Source organism: Podarcis bocagei (genome assembly GCF_964188305.1).
Source record: "Podarcis bocagei genome assembly, chromosome: 12".
Classification (NCBI taxonomy): domain Eukaryota; kingdom Metazoa; phylum Chordata; class Lepidosauria; order Squamata; family Lacertidae; genus Podarcis; species Podarcis bocagei.
Window position 1 is genome coordinate 42,614,216 of NC_138137.1, and position 20,397 is coordinate 42,634,612.

At 38.5% G+C, this 20,397-nt stretch overlaps 1 protein-coding gene across 7 annotated transcripts in view; it reads right to left on the reverse strand.

The window, feature by feature from the left end:
* Positions 1 to 2,053: 2,053 nt before the first annotated feature.
* EPC1 (enhancer of polycomb homolog 1) overlaps positions 2,054 to 20,397 on the reverse strand; it is a 56,498-nt gene continuing 38,154 nt past the window's right edge. For 4 of the 7 annotated variants that reach the window (XM_081163551.1, XM_081163553.1, XM_081163549.1 and 1 more), the window contains 10 exons: positions 19,894 to 20,053; positions 19,511 to 19,687; positions 19,245 to 19,334; positions 19,005 to 19,153; positions 16,910 to 17,262; positions 6,226 to 6,344; positions 4,876 to 5,017; positions 4,393 to 4,756; positions 3,359 to 3,422; positions 2,054 to 2,294 (listed from right to left, as the gene is read on the reverse strand). In XM_081163551.1, coding sequence (XP_081019677.1) covers positions 2,217 to 2,294; positions 3,359 to 3,422; positions 4,393 to 4,756; positions 4,876 to 5,017; positions 6,226 to 6,344; positions 16,910 to 17,262; positions 19,005 to 19,153; positions 19,245 to 19,334; positions 19,511 to 19,687; positions 19,894 to 20,053 — 1,696 coding nt within the window. In that variant the 3' untranslated portion in view covers positions 2,054 to 2,216. Of the gene's footprint in view, positions 3,423 to 4,392; positions 4,757 to 4,875; positions 5,018 to 6,058; positions 6,178 to 6,225; positions 6,345 to 16,909; positions 17,263 to 19,004; positions 19,154 to 19,244; positions 19,335 to 19,510; positions 19,688 to 19,893; positions 20,054 to 20,397 lie in introns of those variants that run through there. The other 3 variants (XM_081163554.1, XM_081163550.1, XR_014000751.1) reach the window with 3 other exon arrangements.

Sequence of the window (20,397 nt, forward strand, 5' to 3'; positions counted from 1 at the left end):
GACAACACTTACCATATGTGAACAGAACATTTGATTGCGCTAAAAGCAAACAAACTTTTGAGTTGAGAGCAGGAAACTAAATGATTCAGATGTTATTCAATGCATGGGAGTATAGCCTGCTAGATAATGAAGTAAAATCCTCAGAATGATACTGAACTTCAGGTTTTGATAGCGGCATGACAAATGCAAGATTCCAGAACACATAAAATTAAGAAAACTCGCACTATTTCTTATATTTATTGATTCCCCAGGCATCTTCTTTCCATTAATATCAGCACACTAGTTTCTGAGTGGGGCATCAGAAAGAAACCCCCATATCTCTGTGTAGGTTGCTGGGCATGAAAGCAATTACAGCAGATTGGTATTTTACCATTAACCATGCTGGTGGTAGTTGGGAGCCCAACATCTATGAGGCCATTTTCCCCCTCCCTGCATCAAATACATCTAGAGTGACTCCTTCCAGATTGTAAAATGATTCCAGAATTATTGCTCTGCCTTGTGCTTTCTGGTGTGAATTGCGTCTTTCTGCATTGGGAAGGGGAAGATCATGAAGGCTGCGCTGACCAAATTTGCTAACTGGCTCGCTAGCAGCTCCAGGACAGAACGAGTTGCAGTCAACATTGTCCACTTCTAGTTGAAGAGTCTATGCTGCAGATACCAGATGCTGAAACCTATAAATCCCTTGGTTCCCATTTTAGTGAAGTGGTCGGCACATACACTATGAAATAAATGAGTAAATAACAAGCCTACCCAAACGTTTAGAGAGTTGATGCGAGTTTTAATGTTTTTAGTATATTGCTATTTTTAACTTTTCAAAAGTTCTATTTTTTTTAGTGATAAGTTTTATTATCTTTTTTTGTAAACCACTTTGAGTGAGATTTTTTTACAATCAAGTGGTATACTAAATTTTATGAAATAAAATAAAAATCCACTACAAAGACGTTTTAGGATTTATCCAGACTGGAGCACCCATAACCACCTCTTCAGTTAAGTGAAAGTCTGCTTTATTGCCCATCCAATAAAACTAGGTCCATATTATGAAGCATGGGACATCAGGCCAGTTATCTTTTCCAAACAAATGGAAAAAGGGGTGTCTTCTGCTTGAATGGTAGCAATTTCATATATTCTCAGTCTCCCATCATTTTGTGTCACAGCTCCAGTACATGCATGCATGGCTATGCTTTTCCATAATAGAGCCACCATACTTCTGGTGAACCAGGTTCGTGTCTCCGCTCCTCCACATGCAGCTACTGGGTGACCTTGGGCCAGTCACACTTCTTTGAAGTCTCTCAGCCCCACTCACCTCACAGAGTGTTTGTTGTAGGGGAGGAAGGGAAAGGAGAATGTTAGCTGCTTTGAGACTCCTTTGGGTACTGATAAAGCGGGATATCAAATCCAAACTCCTCTTGTTCTTTTCTCACCTGGTTAGGATTTACAGCTTTGCTTTTAGTCACTTACCTAGTTATTGCTTTTACAAATATCCTGGGCAGTTTGTATGCACTTTGACAAAGACTTAGCACCTAGAAATAAGTCTTAGGGCAGAACTGGTCCAACCTCTTGAGACTGCCAGACTCCAACTCCTATCAGCCACAGTAAACCTGACCAATGGCCGAGAGACAATAGTGGTGCAACAAGATCCAACAGTAGTTAGATAGAGTACTCCAACAACATCTGAAGAGCCACATTCTCAGGACCTGTTCCCATGTTCTCTTCAGTTTTGCAGATGCCCTTGCTCTTTTTGTGATTGGAGTAGCTTCAGTGGGGACGATTCTCAACCCACCATAGAGGTGACAAGGCAATGTCTTAGTATGTTTAAAACACTCCAACTCAAACCCCTGTTATTCCCCAGTAACAAATCTATTTTCCTTCAGGATAGGTTTTTTGAGATTATAAGATTCCCACTTTTATGTTGTTTGATTTTCTATTTACAGTGTTTTCAATTTTGAATTGAGTTGTGCCGTACTGTAGTATGTGAAACTGCATTGGGGGCCTTTAGGTCAAAAGGCAAGATATAATAAACTGAATTACCATATAGTATAAAACACACCACACATTTGTCTGTCAACATGTAATGCCCTGGGTTTATTTTGTGAGAGTTCTGTCACAATTTTCCAGGTGGGATTAAAAACCTTAAGGATAATGTACGCCATTGGAGTGGGCATTCAGGCTTCGGTACTGACAAAGCACTAGTAGTAGAGTCTTAAGTACCATTCTCTTCACAGAAGAGAGGGCAAATATTTCCAAAGGAAGGCACCCGACAGTTGTGGTTCTGGCCTTGCAGCCTTCTGGAGAATCTTAAAAGGAAAAAAAGCTGGCTGTTTTCAGAAACTGGAATGATGATACACGTACAGCAATTACTGCATTCTTCTCCCTTATAGCCTTTTTCTTAACAAGTAAAGAATGAAGTCTTTAACAATTATACAATAAAAAAATATAATTTGTGATCAAAAAAAGGGCAAGACAACATAAAAACTCCAGTTGTAAGGACTCCATTTGCATACTTGATTTGACACCTTTTTTTTTTGGTGTGCAAGGAAATGGGACAACAGAGGGGGCTGTATGAAGAGCAGCAACATAACTTTAGTGCTTTAAGTACCAGAAACTGCACACGTGTTTGTGAGCTAGTCAGTTGGTAGAATCCATGAGACTTCATTTTTAGCTTGTTACTTGCCTTATGATATTAAAACAGGAAGATCCCATTGAATAGTACATTCCCCATTTTAAACTGATGCCTTTAAAAAATTCTGTATGTATGTCACCATTTTTCACATGATACACAGAAAACTCAAGGACCCAGAGGGGGAACCAAGTTATGTTAATACCATTTACAAAATACCAAGGAGTCCACAGCTACCTAACACATTTACTACAGCACAGGAACCAATGAAGGTACAGTGTACAAAAAACTGTAAACACGGCACAATAAATAGATAAAACAGCAGGTTCCGCACCATGCACATGATGTGATGACACTTCATCTCTATACAATCTCACTTCTCACACTCTTACTTTGTTGCAATTCTCCCTCCCTCCCCTCCCTCCCCCAGCCCCAAGTGCAAAGCATCACAAATGAACAGTTCTGTATTCAAGTAACATATATACAAGGGTATTACAAATATGCAGTACTGTACAGATAATTGCTGTAGTCTTAATTTACAGTTGCTGATTCTTTCCTATTAACAGTAAGAAAAGAAAAACCAAAGCGTGAGAGATGTGCATTGCTGTCAAGTCCCCACAGCTGCCATGGAAACGCAATAGGCTGCATTCCATCATCCCTTGCATTCAAATTGCTACTGATGCATAGCACCTAAACAAGTTCCCAAAGGCTGAAGTTCCATTACTATGGAAACTACGTCACCTCCATTGCTACTGTATTGTCTGCTATATTGTTCAGTGCTGGCTTTTCTGTTTCATGGTTTTCCCTGTGAAATAAAAAGGGGAGAGGGGGGAAAAACACCCATAAATATCCAGGAAGGGCAGAAGAACCAAAGCCATCTGTCAATTCCACACACACCCCTTAACAACATTGTAAAAGTGACCCCCCCAACACACACTGCATCTTTAATATGGCATTTGTGTGTTAACACATATTGTTTTAGTTTCCTTTGGTTATTGTACACTTTTATCTCAAGGATTCAATTTTCAAAGGAAGTATACTATCCCAGAATACTTTATCATATCAACATAAAAGAGGGGGTAATATTTCAGGAATGGGGGGGGGCGGAGTTTATATAAAAATGGATTCTTGCATTGTAAATCTCACACAAAGAGAAATACATGTAGGAATACTGAACCAACTGGGCTTTGGGCCTGTGTTTCTCTGAATTGCAACCAGCAAGCCCACTTCCCCTTCCAAACAACTTTCAAAACAGAGAATTTAAAAAACACACTTTCAGATATGGAAAGAACCCCAAAGCTCTTGAGAGAATCAAGCAAAGCCCTTGGATGCCAATAATTTAAGAGATAAATCCCATCCAGATCAATGAGGCTTACTTTCACACATTTAGATTTTGGGAGGGGCAGGAGGACGGGGGAAGAGATTTATTAATGACAACATGAAACAAAGCTTTACTGTTCAATACATTTTCTTCTCTCTGTAATCAGACTCTAAACACAGTAAAATCCAAAGCATGCAAGTTTTCATATTACAGAGTCTGGTCCTTTTTAGGTACAAAAAACGATCAGCCTCCACTTGCAACTTCAAATGCATTTCAAGAGCCTCTACAAGATTTTACTATTTAGACTAGAGATGCATAAAGCAGAAGTTAGGGGCAGGTTTCAAATGTATGTCACAGAGATAATCTTGTGAGACAGACTCACAAATGCCACAGTGACAGAATACCAGATGCGAATTATCTCCCTGCCAACCTGAATTCCAACACAAAGGCTTACCTTGGTACTGTGTCCACGGAGGATGAAGCTGGCACCTTGGGCACCTGACAGTTTGCTGCAGCCAGCTTTAAGGCAGATGATGGAACAGCACTTAGAGTCCTAGGTATGTGTCGTGCATTGAGCGTAGTAATAGAGTTTGCAGTGGCAACTGATGAGGGTACAGTTAATCTAATATTGTTCCCAAACAGAACCTGAGTTGTTGCAGAATTGGCAGCAGTTACTTGGTGACTCAGTGCACTGTGGGAACTTGAAGTCTGTGTTATATTTGAAGGCTGTAACAAGGTTGAACCTGCTGTTGATGACGAGCTTGTATGTACAAGTGCTGTAGGCGTAGTACTACTGAGGTGTAAGCCCTTATATACTCCTGTGGAAGAAGAGAAACACAAGAGGTATAATTCCAAAATGCCAGTATCACATCCATTACTGGTTTAAGGTGCACATCCAAAGCAAAATCTGGTCACAGCAATCTTTGCTGCTTCTTACCTGAGGCTTGAATGATGCCATTCACCCCAATTCCAAGCACCACTTCATCCTTCATTTTGAATCCCATGAGCTGTTCTGATGTAACCAACGCTGAAGCAGCAAATTGAGCACTAACAGAATCCAATGTCTTGGAAATAAAACCCTTTGAAAAACAAACAGAAAACAGACCGGGTTTAAAGAAGGAAGGGGACAAAAGGTAATCAAGAAGCCACACAGCAAGTTTTAAAGCATATACTACTACAGTAATCTACTAAACGTCCAGATCACCTTTCCTTCAACAGTTCCCTGGTTAGTTTATATCATATCACATACTTAAAACAGTCATGTTAAAAGCCACAGGAGGACACCTGTCTCCTAAAGACAGAGAGGAATAAACAAAACAAATGACAACAAAACCACTACACTACCAAAACGATCATACTCTCATTTGTACTCTAAAAATGTACATGAACAGATGCATCTTCACTTCCTTAATTTTTATTGTTTAAATAGACCTTGCCTTTCAAAGCTCCAGAGGGAATTAACTCCATGGTGTTGGGAGCCACACTAAAGGCCCTGACATATTGCTTGAAAGTTGCTAGAACTGCGCAAGCATTACTAATACATTTTACAGTCAAGTACTGGTAGTTTTATAAACAATAAAGGAAGACCTTTTTACAAGGTCATGCCCACAGTTTATCTGGAAATACAGAACTGTTTAGACTTCTATAAGCCAAGTGCAACATATCTCACCAAAATCTCTTTGCCAGGGATAAAGAACTTGTAGTCCCTGCAGATGTTGTTTGATTACAAACCCCCTATCCCACCAGACCCAGTCAACATGGCCAGATGATGGAGTTGTATATGGGCAACATCTGGAATGCCACAGATTCCCCATCACTGATCTATTCCTTATATTTATTAGTAGTCTTAATACATTAAGTTTCTAGAGACAATGAAGTGCCTGCACTTGCATTAAGCAAGGTTTAAGTTTGAAACTCAGCTTGCTGGATGGGAATGCACATGTGTGTGTGTGTGCGCGCGCACACACACACACACACACACACACACACACACACACAATTCATGCAGTCTAAATTAGTGGTGTTATCTGGATTTTTTAGTTCAGGTATACCACGTCATTACTGACAGAATCACCTCTTTTCTGTTAGGAGGGAGCAGAGGCAGTGCCTACTATACTCACCTGTAGTGTCCCTTCTAAACATTCTAGAGTATGGCTAAGATGTAGATTCGAGCGAAAGCCACTTTCCTGCTGGTTAGTTGCAAGGTGCTATGGCAACAGTTGGCAATTAGAGATGAACCCTGGTGGGAAAAATGAGGGATAAATCATAATACAGACAACTCCCTCACCTGTGAAGCGTTCGCAGAAGAATTACTATTTGCTTGCTGTTGATGAATTTGTGCAAGCTGCTGTTTCTGCATTAGTGCCAGTTGCTGTTGATGATGCTGGTATTGTTCGGCTGTAAATGCTGAACAAAATATAAAATAAGAGAATACCATATCAAAATACATAAACCTTGTGTGTACAGCCCTTATACTAAAATGGAAATGCAACATGTGCAGCTCCGAATCTCAGTACATATATTCAGTGTTCCTACTTCAGCGGGAGCTGCAATTAGCAGCTCTTACAAAAGGAAGTGTGCTTCTAACACTATAAAGCAATAAAAATGTGGCTTGTCATTCAATAACAGCTGATTGTCATATTACAACCGTCATACTAAGATAGCAAAAGTTATCAAATATCCATTTGAATCCCCCGTTCCTATTTTAGATAATGCCTGCATTCCATCCCATCAAATGAACTTTTAATTTTAAAATGAATTATTCAAAAAAATAAAAAAAGCTTTTTGAGGTTTTCATTCTGTTTCCCTCAATTAACCCACCTGATGTAGATAGAATGTGGGTCAAGATCTGATCTATAAGAACAGCTCGTTATGTTGATTTACAAAGAAAAACTATGTTATGTCACTTATTCATCTATGAAGAGTTCTAAAAGCAGAAACTGAATAGCATTTTGCTGCAGTTTTCATTTCAGTCCATCTTAATGAAAAACTCTCCACAGCCAACTTTTAAAGCGGTTTAGGATACAGAATAAGGTAATATTGTAAATCTAATCTAGACAGCACATTGGCAGGATTTCTTGATTCCATTTTTTGGTAGAAAACTCAAATCTGAGTATTTTGGATGCTTTAGATTTTTGTTTTGAACATCTTAGAATATCAAAATAAACATTCTGCAACAGGAACTGGCTCTACAGAACATGGTCTAGTTTATCAACCCAGACTCCAAACTACAAAGAAATGCTCTGCTACTGTCAAGTTTCCAGAAACAAATTAGTCATGCACAACTTCGCTCAATGCTAGTTAATACACATATTAAATTAAGAGTATTAATCTGTAAAACTCTTAAAGCGTATTACTACATTCACACTATTTTTGACCAGCAAATATAATTCACAGCTATAAACACTGCAAGTCTAAACAAATCTGTTGCCAATATGCAACAATCACCAAGTGTGTTGCTCTTACTACAAATCTGAAGATTGCCTAGGCTTTTGAGTTCCCCCCCCTCCTATCCAAATAGTGACATTTAGACCAGGTTTTTATTTTTTATTATTAATTAAATCTGCATACCATCCTTCATCCAAATATCACAATATAAAGGTTGAAGCACAAGGACAGACATTTAAAACATGAAATACTACAAAGACAAGACTTGCCTAGACACTGATCTGTGGGGTTCAACTTCCACCAGTTTTCATGAACTGAATTTGAATCTCACTTGCAACTACACTTTTAAACAAAGGACATTCTTTGCTATCAAGTTAAGGGGTTTTTAGGTATTGTATCAACATATTGCTATGCATATATATAGCCTGCATAATTGTATGGCAAGAAGGATATACACAAGCTACCGCTACAGCTCCACAAATAACCTTAAAGGGTACACCAGCAAGTTGGTCCACCCAATTAGTCAACAGTTTTATTTGATGTTCAGCTTGCATTCCTGCATTCTTAAACTCTACCCAATGCAGAGATTAAAGAGGAAAGCAGAAATATTTGGTGGCAATTGCAACATTAATGTAGTAACAACAATGCATCAGTTGGAAGCTCTGCCAGATTTTTTAAATGAATTTCTCCAGTAATATATAGGTACACAATGAGTCAGCAAGCAGTGGTGATGATGATGACGGCAGACGTTTTTCACATAAAGCCTGGTTCACAATAATATCTCTTCTTCTCTACCTAGTTGTGTACCTTGAGCTTCACATGACACACTGAAGGAATACAATAGCACAAACTGGCATTTATATGGGTTAGGTTCCAATTAGCTTGTTTAGAGTAGTCCAATCAATTCCTCCCCCATGTGGCATGTGAAGCTGCTGATTGAGAAACACAAGCCTAAAACCACCTGCAGCATGAAGAACTTTGGTACAATTCTTTGGATCCCTGTCCACTAGATATGTGGTTAGAACTTTGACCGCAATTGTGCATCATTTTAACACTTCAAACAAGAACTCTTCAACTGCCTGAAGGTGCATTTGAGCTTGTTAAAATTATACTGAGCTCTACAGGAGGCAATCTGCAGATATTCCTGGCACTCCCTAGAAACTCTCGTCTATTTGCTCTGTTTTAATTAGGCTACAAGTTGCCTCAAGAACTTTTGTTAGTAAGGTTAATAAATGCATTCAGCTTGTTACGACAAACACAGGAGAAAGTTATGTGGCATCTTAAAAACAAAGGGCTATAAAACAATGTAGTTGTCCTGTTAGCGCAAGAACTTCTGCCCCTTAGATACCCTGTGTTCCAAATTTGTTCCAGAGTAGACGGTGTGTGTCTGTGTGTGTAAATGTGGGGAGAAAAGTCCAATTGCACAGCTAGACATCCTTGCACTAATTGTTGAACTCAGTAGATACAGTCCCAGAACATTATTTTCCGTAAGGGTAGCCAAGGGCCACTCCACACATGCTGTAAAAATTCTACTTAAAAGTCACATCTTTGCAGAGAGACTGAACAACTCCCCTAGAGTGTTAGCCACAAGTAACACACAACAGATTTAAGAATCATAACGTTTTCAAAAGTAAAAGTGAATTCTGTACAGAAAACTAAGTCTTAGTTCAGTTAAAAATGCCAGATATATTTAAATTTGCTTGTGAGGATGAATTTTCATTCACTCTTGCAAGCACACTACCAAGTCAAATAGGGCAACTGAATCACCCTCCATGTTTGTATTTGTAACCTTGCAACTTACTGAGATTTAAGTGAAATTTTCTCCCATGAATGAGTAATCTTTTCACTTCTTTTTTTGCCACGGGGTAAGATTTATGACATAATGGACAACTACCAATGTACAGCTTCAAAAATTTCAGAATGTATTCGAGGACTTCAGGGATTTCAAGAGTTACAAAAGGTCAAGCAAGCCTTTCAGAAGTCTCTGTGCTGTGTCCTATATATGGATTATATGGAAGCCATGTAGAGGAACCTAAACTTTTGAAGAACTCAAGTGTGGGTTTCTGAGATCTGCACATTCACAAATTAGTGAGGAAAGATTAACACCCAATTTCTTCTAAAGGTAAAGGGACCCCTGACCATTAGGTCCAGTCGTGGCTGACTCTGGGGTTGCGGCGCTCATCTCGCTTTATTGGCCAAGGGAGCCGGCGTACAGCTTCCGGGTCATGTGGCCAGCATGACTAAGCCGCTTCTGGTGAACCAGAGCAGCGCACGGAAACGCCGTTTACCTTCCCGCCAGAGCGGTACTTATTTATCTACTTGCACTTTGACGTGCTTTCAAACTGCTAGGTTGGCAGGAACAGGGAGCAAGCAACAGGAGCTCACCCCGTCGCGGGGATTCGAACCGCCGACCTTCTGATCAGCAAGTCCTAGGCTCTGTGGTTTAACCCACAGCGCCACCTGCGTCCCCTCAATTTCTTCTAAGTAAATTCTTAATGATAATAACTTACTCTTGTAAAGAGTTGAAAGCCGTGCAAAGCTTGCTTTATATAAGCTGCTGGGGAAATTTCAAGTACAGGACAAAATTCTTGTTTTAACATCATGGGCTGGACTATGAATCTCCTAATAAATGACAACTGACTCCGACCCATTGAACTGTGTGGCAAAAATATGAGACTGCTTTCTAAAGCAGCTACCCACATAGCTCAAGAGCAAACCCAAGGGGCTTCTGATAGCCTTCGATTTTTGAGATGGTTGAATTTCAACAAAGTTAGAAGTCCATGACACCAAAAATATATAATTTCTACATGCTTAATTCCCACACCTGCATACTTGGATGTGATGCTTTCTCAAGGCAGGAAATGGGAAGATTTCAACTCTTCCTCATGCTCCACAGTTCATTAGTGAGTGGTGAAAATAAATCAAAAGCATGAATAGTGTAAACTGCATAAAACAGAGGATGTATTATTTCATTAAAATGCAAAACTTAGGTTTTGATACCCAGGCTTTATGCTTTGATACAGAAAAGAATTATAGTGCAGATTTTATAATCCTTTTGCTGCAGTTCATTTTTAAGAGCCACATAAAAAAGGTAAAATATGTTGTTGTTTTAAAACTGGATGCACAGTGCATTCATTTCCATATTGAATATAGCCAACCTTTTAGATTTCTATTAGTCAGACTCCTGTTACGCTGTTGTCACTCTGCATACTTTTGCTGCAACAGATTGCTCTTTAAACTGCAATTTATCTAATTGGCAATTACTTATTTTATATATGTTTGAGAACTTTTTTTGTTGTTACTTTATTAAAAGACATTTATGAGTATAAAGACCTAATTACCCATATAGTTAAAGTCATTAAATGCAATTAAGCACAATGTTAAATCTATATTGTTTATTCGACTGAGTATTTATTGCGTATTTTATAGTTATATTGTGATTTTGGTGTTACATCTCTTTGCAGGAAATGTATATGCTCAAATTGTTGTTGTTGTTTAATTGTTTTTACTGTATTTTGTCACTGTAATTTTATGAGCCACCTGGAGAACTACATTACTGGGCAGCTAATATATATTCCATAAATAACAGAATTAATTTCTTGCAAGAAACCTTCAATAAATCATTAGTAGCAAGCCACAAAATCTGCCTTAACTGTGGAAGATTGTAATGCTGCAAGAAGGTATGAGAAGCTTACAGAATCACCTGAAAAACACTGCTAGAGAGATGCAATACATCTCAATGCTATGCTTCATGTGTCAATGTGAATCACTATTCCATGCAATATCCACAGTTCATGCCTTAACAACTTTTGAAATGATACAAGGAAGAAAAACTCTACACAGGTTGGTCAATTTAGGTGGCACATGATGTTTAATGAGAAATATTACTAGCAGTATGCCAACTGATACTATCAGTACACAGAGGCCCTTTCATATCAAGCAATCACACTTGTTGACAATGGTTGTTGGAATTGAATCATGAGAAACAGATCACTTATCTACCATTTTCCCTGCTATACTTTAGGTCACATTTATCTTTTGTATAGTAAAAGGAGCATTTAGAATTGGTTCTCCATGGCGATCATGTTTAAGAACAATGTTTAAGAACCTCCCCATGATAGTACAATCTGACTGAAATGTGTAAAATGCTCTTGTATGAAATTCACCTTCAAAAGAAAAGATTCAGTAAAATAAACGAAAGGTTACAAAACCAGGCAAGTCACTGAACCATACAAAATATAATGCTTCTCAAAGCTCTACACAAGTTTTTACTTTCCTAACATTCCTCTGAAAGGCCACTTACTGGCAAAAACACCATGTATTAGGCTACCAGACAAATGGGATGGGGGAAGTCATTTAGCCTATACAAAATAGGTTGTAAGTGCCTGAAAAACCACCCCAAATTCAAAGATTTTCACTTCTTTCTATCAACCCAATGAAATTATAAACTTGTTCATGTGTTTGATTTAAAAGGCATGCCAGCCTTACAATAAAGGTAAAGGTAAAGGTACTCCTGCCTGTACGGGCCAGTCGTGTCCGACTCTAGGGTTGTGCGCCCATCTCACTTAAAGAGGCCGGGGGCCAGCGCTGTCCGGAGACACTTCCGGGTCACGTGGCCAGCGTGACGAAGCTGCTCTGGCGAGCCAGCACCAGCGCAGCACACGGAAACGCCATTTACCTTTACCTTCCCACTATAAAGCGGTACCTATTTATCTACTTGCACTTGGGGGTGCTTTTGAACTGCTAGGTGGGCAGAAGCTGGGACCGAACGACGGGAGCTCACCCCGCCGCGGGGATTCAAACCGCCGACCATGCGATCGGCAAGTCCTAGGCACTGAGGTTTTACCCACAGCGCCACCTGCGTCCCTGTAGCCTTACAATATTATCATGCAAATGCTATGGAACAGTTCTCAACAGACACAAGTGCTCGCCAAATCAGTGAGCCTTTTTCTATGCAAAACTAGCTTTCAGGTATCCAAACTAATGTTATATATTTCTAATTTTTCATCTTTCATTGCTTACAATGTAAGAAAAATAGTTAATTAAATAGTTAGTTGTTCTTTATTTGATGGTCACAAATAAAATATCGTCAAACCTCGAACGTAATCCGTTCTGGAAGCCAGTTCTGAAATGTTCGACAACCAAGGTGTGGCTTCTGTTTGATTGCAAGAACTTCTTGCACTCAAGTAGAAGCTGTGTTGGACGTTCGGAAACTGGAATTTACTTCCGGGTTTTCGGCGTTCAGGAACTGAAACGTTAGAAAATGGAGCCGTCCGACAACCAAGGTTTGACTGTAATCATACCACATACTCAATATGGCTTGAGACTTGTGTTTCTGGAACACTTAACCCAACACCCCAACTTTCTAACTTCTCAAAGCAAGCCACTGTTATAACTGAGTGAATTCTCAGAAGTCTGAAATGCACCATGCTGGTAGACCAAAAAAGAGAAAAAATGGTAGCAGTTGATATCCAATGGACGCAACCTGATATGGCTTCCAAATTTGAGGCCCCCTCATTCACAGCAAATACTGTCAGCATATTACTTTGCACTAATGTGCATGAGGGCGGGGCACTATGAAAATTATTTCTGCTTACACTGAACTAGGCATGCCTCTTACAGTAATTATATATAGAAATGACAGTCAATCCACATCTGAGAGAGGTGTGTGTATAAAATATGTATGAAAAAGAAACACACTTAATGATGTTGTCATCTCTCAGTTGTAAAATACTCTATAAGGCTGCAAACCAGCCCTATGGAGAGGTTTCTAAGATAAAGAGCCTGGTTTTCATTCTGTATTTTATTTGAAGACATATTGGATTTTAGGAAAAACAGGAACACTATTAGTAAGGTATGCGTATTTTTGTCAAATAGCTTTACAAGTATTCCAACACCGAAGTTGCTGACAGTATTAGAATATCACTTAACATAAATGGATTTATGCCAAGGTCACAAGAGGCACTAACTAGTACAAGACCAGAAGTTTTGACGCAAGTGTTTAATGTCTGACATTGCTATTTCCTATAAGAATTCAGCATAACTTCAAGATTTTTAAATGAAAAAACTTAAAATATTCATAGTTTGATGTAAAACACAATAAATGATATAGTAAAAAAGGCACCTGGCCTTCAATGCATAGCTACATAACATGCACATCCTTTTACTTAAAAACTTTCCCTTCATAGTGCTCTGTTGTCACATGATACATTAATAAAAGGACTGTCAGATTATATCCAGAATTTCCATCCAACAGTAGGCTTGCTAAAATGGCCACATCTCAGATTTAAGCTATAATATTATGAAGATTTTATTTTCTTCCTTTCTATATAATTAGTGTACATACAGTCTTTCCATTAGGGATGGACTGAGCAGCCTAATTTTGTTCTGCTTCAGTTTTTCTGGGACTTTAATAATAGGTTTGTCCTATCTCACTTTGTGCAGATATTTTGGAAGAACACTAAAAACTCTGTACAGATTTTTTTAGACTCCCCCCCCCCCTTGCAAAGTAAGTTTGTGGGCATCAGAACTGCATTTCAAAATCTGGATAAGTACATTATCTGTTTGGGAGTTGTCTTCTGATCTGCAAGTGTGTTGCGTTGCTCTGCTGTGAAAAGTTTAATGAATAAATTATTTCTCCATCCTTACTTTCCATATTACAAAAGTTAAGCGGTTATGAAACTTGGGCTGTACTTCTCAACATACAGCCGATGTTTCTCATTTAAACACAAAATTTCCAAGACAGTAGTAGTAGTCTGAACTCTAGTGAGAGATAGCTTCTCCTTTTTAATGATTATAGCTCAACTTCCATTTATTATATGTATTCATAAATTTTCCATTTATTGTACATTAGTAACAATCCATAAAAGTATAACTGACAGATTATTAGGAATTCTGTCTCATTCTGAAGCTAAGCAGATCCACTCTTAAATCCAACATCATCACTGCTACAGAGAACACAGACTCCCACACAATTAGATTAGTAGGAAGTATCCCCAACTCATCATGCTGATTTGTTCTCTACCATGGCAGATTGTCTGGTCAGCAAGTGTGCCACCTTAGGCTGAACTGAAACAAGTCTAGAATGCAACGGTGAAGCTGTCCTGACAAGCTTCTTCCCTTATTCTACAAAATTTCTATAGTGCTATTTTTTTCTAACCAGCACTCTAAACAAAAATACAACCCAAGTAACTCTTTACTTGTCAACAAATGCTCTCTTCTCAATCAAAACCTTCTTAGGAAATGATCAAAGCACAAGCATAGAGTTGCAAGGGCAAAGGAGGTTTACCCATCAACCATCATGGTTTTTACTATTAGTCACCGACTATAGTGTTAGCTAAGCTTCAGTTAAGAAGCTAAACTGCACAGAGCCCAATGCACACCGTATTCCCGAAAGGCTGCTCTGAATCTCTTTGCATATTTGGCTACTTCAGAAGGGTTCATGGCTGTGAAAACTAAAGGTAACATAATACGGAGAATATAAACAGAGTTTTTAGGAAGAAAAATAAATGAATACGGCAGGGGGTGGGGTGGAGCGAAGAGTTAACAAGTCCAAGGCTTAGACTCAATGATCAAACCATGGCTATGGTACTGCATCAAAGCCAGCCAACTGTACCAACCTCAAAAATCCACCTATGAATCATTCTTAGATAACATTTATCTTAAGACTTCAAAGAACCTCAGACCTTACTGTCAACTTTTAGATTTAAAATTTTGCAGCAGTAAATATATGCAACTATTGCTTGGGCAAATCAGAGCCACTTGTTACAACTACAGTCAAAGGTATGGCAAGACTAAATATTTATTCAACTGGGTGCTAACGTTTGGTAAGTAGACAACTATAAAGATTTCCAGCAACTACCCAAGGACACAGTTAATTTCTATGGCTGGAAATCATTTCCTTTTAATACTATATACTTTTGCACCTGGAAACTCTGAAGTTAATGACCACACTTATGATTTGCTCAGTGAACCTTAAAAAGCAAAGGAATGCCACAGCCATAATGCTAAGTATAACAGAGATTGGTATTCCAGGTATGATGAACCTGGTCCTGCACATTGTACAGGCGACAACCATTTTGCACAGGGGTTCCGTTCCTGGCCCTGTGCATGTCAGCAGAGCGTGCATAAGCATGTCCTGCTCCCGTTCTGCCCTCTTCCAGGTCCAAAAGTACCCACACATCATTTGGACACACCTAAAACAGTCACTGCCTGTACATAATTTGGTTCTCTTAAAACAGCCCAGTACAATTTGTGACTGACTCATCAAAACTAACATGCACAGCCCACCAAATCCTGATGTTGCTGCTTATGAATAGTAAGACATGTCTGTTGGGGTACATTTGGTTTGGTAGGTCACAAGGTGCTAGCCCAATACTATACTGCAATGACCACACAAGTACATATTTGCACTACAAACTCTTTTCACTATTAGAATGGATAATAACATGGCCCTAATGGAATAAAGAAACCACTAATAAAACTTTATCTAGGTCTAACACTACTTTGAATGACTACAGAGATAATAAATATTGATGATAAATGCCATGAATGACTAATGTAATTAGATCATCAAATATCTTAATAAAATTGCTAGGGACAACATTGTTGATATTCTTTTATTCCACAATGGTAGAGTGCTGTTTTTTTCCAAAGAGACAAACATGCATTGCTACTGAAGAGTTCAACAGAAGTTAAATACCATGGTTGACTTCTGGGAGTCTTGTATCAGAAAGGGACAAGTATACTATGATCACACCATAAACATTCCACAGCTATTATCTATTTGCAAGTTACACAGTTAATCAGTAAATCTTCAATTCTGGCAACTACTTCCAGAAATCATTCTGTAGGACAGCTATTTGAATAGGATGCAAGCAGTATCTTCAAGCTGTTCACCTGGTACAAGTGTACATTTTGGAAAAACAATTTTCATTTGACTTACTGATAGTACTGATTTACTTAAATTGTATACCTGTTATTCTAAACAGTGGACTTCAAAGTTTAAGCTTAGTATACCACATGTGTTAATTCAGGGGAGTAATTTTCTTTTTGTACAATTCGATGAGTTCCTTAAGATCTGGTACAGCAGGTGTTATGGCATCACTGTCTATTAGGCTAATAGCCACTACCAAATTATTATTTTTTACTGGTAGACTAAAAATATTTGAGAGTGTTGAACTTTTCAGTCAAAGTTAAGAATGTTTGTAGGCAGATCTTTTCATGGTTAGCTGTTTCATGGATAATGCTGGCTCTCTGGTTTTAAACTGCCCCCATCTTTCAGGTTTTGCTGTTTTCTTATGCTACATTTTAATTCTTAATTTTGTATCCCATCTTGAGAAGCCCCACCAAAAAGCAAGCTAAATTGCTGAAATCAATAAAGAATGTCAAATAGTCATAACAAAATTAATTCTGCATGGAAGGAGAGATTTGTCAGACTTTATGCTGCTGAGAATTTCAGCAACTGCACTTAAGTGCACAATGTAAAATATAATTAATAGCTGAGAAAGACATGGAGGAGCTAAAAAGTTGGATCATCTTTGCCAAAGACAATTTTAGTATTAAGTTTGTCAAAATCAACATACCAAAGTGTGCTGAACCACTGCTACTTTTACTTTGTATAGAGGTACTGCATGTCTGGGTCCCGGGTTGTGCTGTGCCAGTTCGATTTACACTCCTGTGTAATTTCCTATAGGAAAGTTCATCATTGTCACTGTCATGTAGGGATGGTGTCCGAGGCCTAAAATGCCGCCATCTACATGATTTGATATTGACTAGTATTTGACTGAGGTCTTTAGAGAAAGATCTGTCCGAGGTATTTGTTTCTGAGGTATTGGCAAATTGATTGATTGACGAGTGTAGTTGTGAAGAAAGCATTTCTGAATCCAGCTGGCAAAATGCACTGTTGTTCTCCGAATAGGCTCGGTCCAGTAGCACCCTAAAAATGGGAAGATTGTTGTTTTTATAGCATACAAGCTGAAGTGACATTTACAACCCCTTTTTATATCAGCCACATTGGGGAAAAAGAAGCAGAAACAAAAATTTGAGAATCTTGCCACAAAACTTTCCAAATCAACTGTTAACTCAGAAGACCTCCAACATTTGAAGCATTAAGAATTGTGTTAAGGGCCATATGTGAAAGAGTAAGTCAGCATAAAGACTTACGTTATTATTAAATAAATAAAGTCAATGTGATAAGATAACTTATTTCAACATTCAACATGTCACTTCTATTTGTAATAAAGTATTTTTAATGTAGTTGCTGGATCACCCTTTTGCTATCAGGTTTTCCACAATGCCTTACAGAAATCTTTAAGAAATTACTGTAAAATTACAATTAAAAGCACTGGCAGATCTACAGAATTCTGAATGGGAAAAGATGAGGATACAGTGTCTTTTAAAGACATATTTACATTTGATTAGGAACTGAACAGGCAAAACAGAAAAGGAAGCAAAAGAACAAATTAAGTTAATAATTTTAGACAGCCTATAGTTGCACTTCAAACCAACAATGAAGAGCTTGTTCCAATACAATGCCAAGCCATGCTTTGGCACTATGTGAACAAGCTGGAGAATCTCACTGCACACAATTTTCTGCTTCCTGATAACAGTTTATGGCAAATGAATCTGACTGTTTAGATGCAACGACAGACCACGGCTTTCCTCAAACCATGATTGGGGGCAGGGAATAGAAGTATGGGGGAAGGAATAGCCTGTAAGCCTAGTGTTACTCAAGTCTTGTTTATGTTAAACCATGGTTTAACATTATGGCTTAGGCCTGTGCAAAAAATAAGAAAAAAACCAAGCATGCTTGAAAATATAGCTGTTTGATCATCATTTTTTATATTAAAGAAAATATGCACATATTTCACCAGTTTTAGACCAAGCTCGACTGCCTGCAGATTAAGTGACTTCACTTCAGGTTTGGCTGATGGTTGAAATATTTTTATCTTCATTGCCTGTGACATGTTGCAAGATTTACAGAGCATGCCAGCCCACCACTGGTAGAGAAGAATATTTGCATTCATTATTTCTATCAAATGAGAGCCCCCACTCCTTAAACACTTGAAGAGAGTAGGCTGGAGTTTTCTGCCTGCCTAGTCAAGAGAGACAAAGTCTATTACCCCCCAATATTTGGGTACATGGGAAAAGACTTGAGGAAGGGCGCATCAGCAAGAGACGTACTCCAAGGCAGCAACAATCTCTCAACTCTTAAGTATTGTACAGTAAAGCACCAGCTGAATTAATTTCCTGAAAAGAGAATCAGACTCTCATCTCATGCTGTGCTTAGGGACAGCTGGAAGTAGCAAGAAAATTTTCTCATAACTTCTGAGTGTATTCCAAGCTTACTTTAATGAGAGTTGTTGATACACCAGCCCCTTCTCCTGAAGTGCTGAAAGAGGAGTCTAGACTGCTGACCACAGGGTTAGCAATCAAGGCCAGACAATAACTTGTGGACTCCTCTTTCCCATCTCAATACTTTCATTGCTCAAATGCTTCCAAACTTTCCTGCAGCAGATGATTTAGAGAATTATCTTAACCAAGGTATATGTAAAGGTAAAAAAAATCCTTTAAGGGCTAGTTCGTTTTTCAAGTAAGTACAAAAATCTAAGCCTTTCAACTTCTCACCGATACCTATTGAAACTTTATGTTAACCACATTAAAGATAAATAAGCCTACCTTCCACCACGTCCAACCCGTCTACGTGAAAACCCAATGCACCGCTGGGGTATAGTAAGGGTTGTTAAGCAATATCTGTAACGCTCATCTCCTAACATTCCCCCTTTAGGAGTACTCCACGGCCAGTCACCAGTTTGGTCTACATGAGGCTTGAAGAGAAAATTTTGAGAACAAATATTTTAGAATGTTACTTTCATTGTTAATATCAGTATTATTTGTTTGTAGAAACTCAAAACTTACAGCATAATACTGACAGCCTGCTTTCCTACGGAAAGCAAATGGACCATCAGGATCATTTTCTTCCTCAGCTTCAGAAGAACCAGATAAGACCTTTGAACATACAGGAAGAGAACACAGGTAAGAATCTGAGGGCACAATTTTCTTTCCTCTCCTAACTATAGCACAATTCTAAATATCTCTATTCAGAATTAAGGCCCACTGAATTCAGTGGGCTTAGTCCCATGTAAGTGATTATAGGATTACAGTTGAAAATATGAAAGTCATACTTGGGAAAGCGGTTCCTCATCAGAGCTGGGAAAGTCATATTGATTCATATCTTTAGCATTGAAGACTGGCAGTGCAGCAGGAGTTGTCTGTTGAGTAGCAGCAGTAGCCGAGGAAGGTACAACTTTGGGCTTCTTCTCATACTTTCTTTTGGGTCGTATAATGTCCGCTTTCTCTTGCTGCAAGGAGAAAACAGATAACCCATTAAGAAAAGGCAAAAAAAAAAATATGTCTGGGCAACCAAAATATAATAAAATTGGAATGATAATTTTTTATTAAATTTACTTTACACTTATCTAGGATTCTTCTAGACTTGGGACTCTAAACATTTTGGCCCCATTTTTAAAAGCTGAATAAGTACATATATCTTCAAAGATTTAATCACCTTGTTGACTTTGAATTCCTTCAGTTCCATACTTTCTTGGTGTTTAAACTGAGTGCTATTAGGAACAGGAACAACGGGAATAGCATAGGTTGGCTTCACGGGCTGCCGCTGGGCCATTACCTCAGACACGATCTCGCCATTATAATCGCCCAAATTATATCTGAAAATTATAAAAAAGCTGCTATAATTCTTTTTAAGCATTTAATACTTTAATATTTATGCCTACACTTTGTTAAATCCTTTATTATCCAGTAAATACAGATATTATTTCATCTTACACACACAAAATAGTCCTATAGCCTTCCTCAACCTGTTGCTCTCAATATGCTTTGGACGACACCTATTGGCCATGCTGGCTGAGGCTCATGGGGAATTGTAGGCCAAAACCTTACAGGGCGCCAGGTTGGGGAAAGCTGTTATAGAAAACTACAACAGCTTCCAAAATTCTTAAGTCACGATTTCAGCAAATAGATTAGAAGTGTGGGAATTAGGTGGCAAGTACTG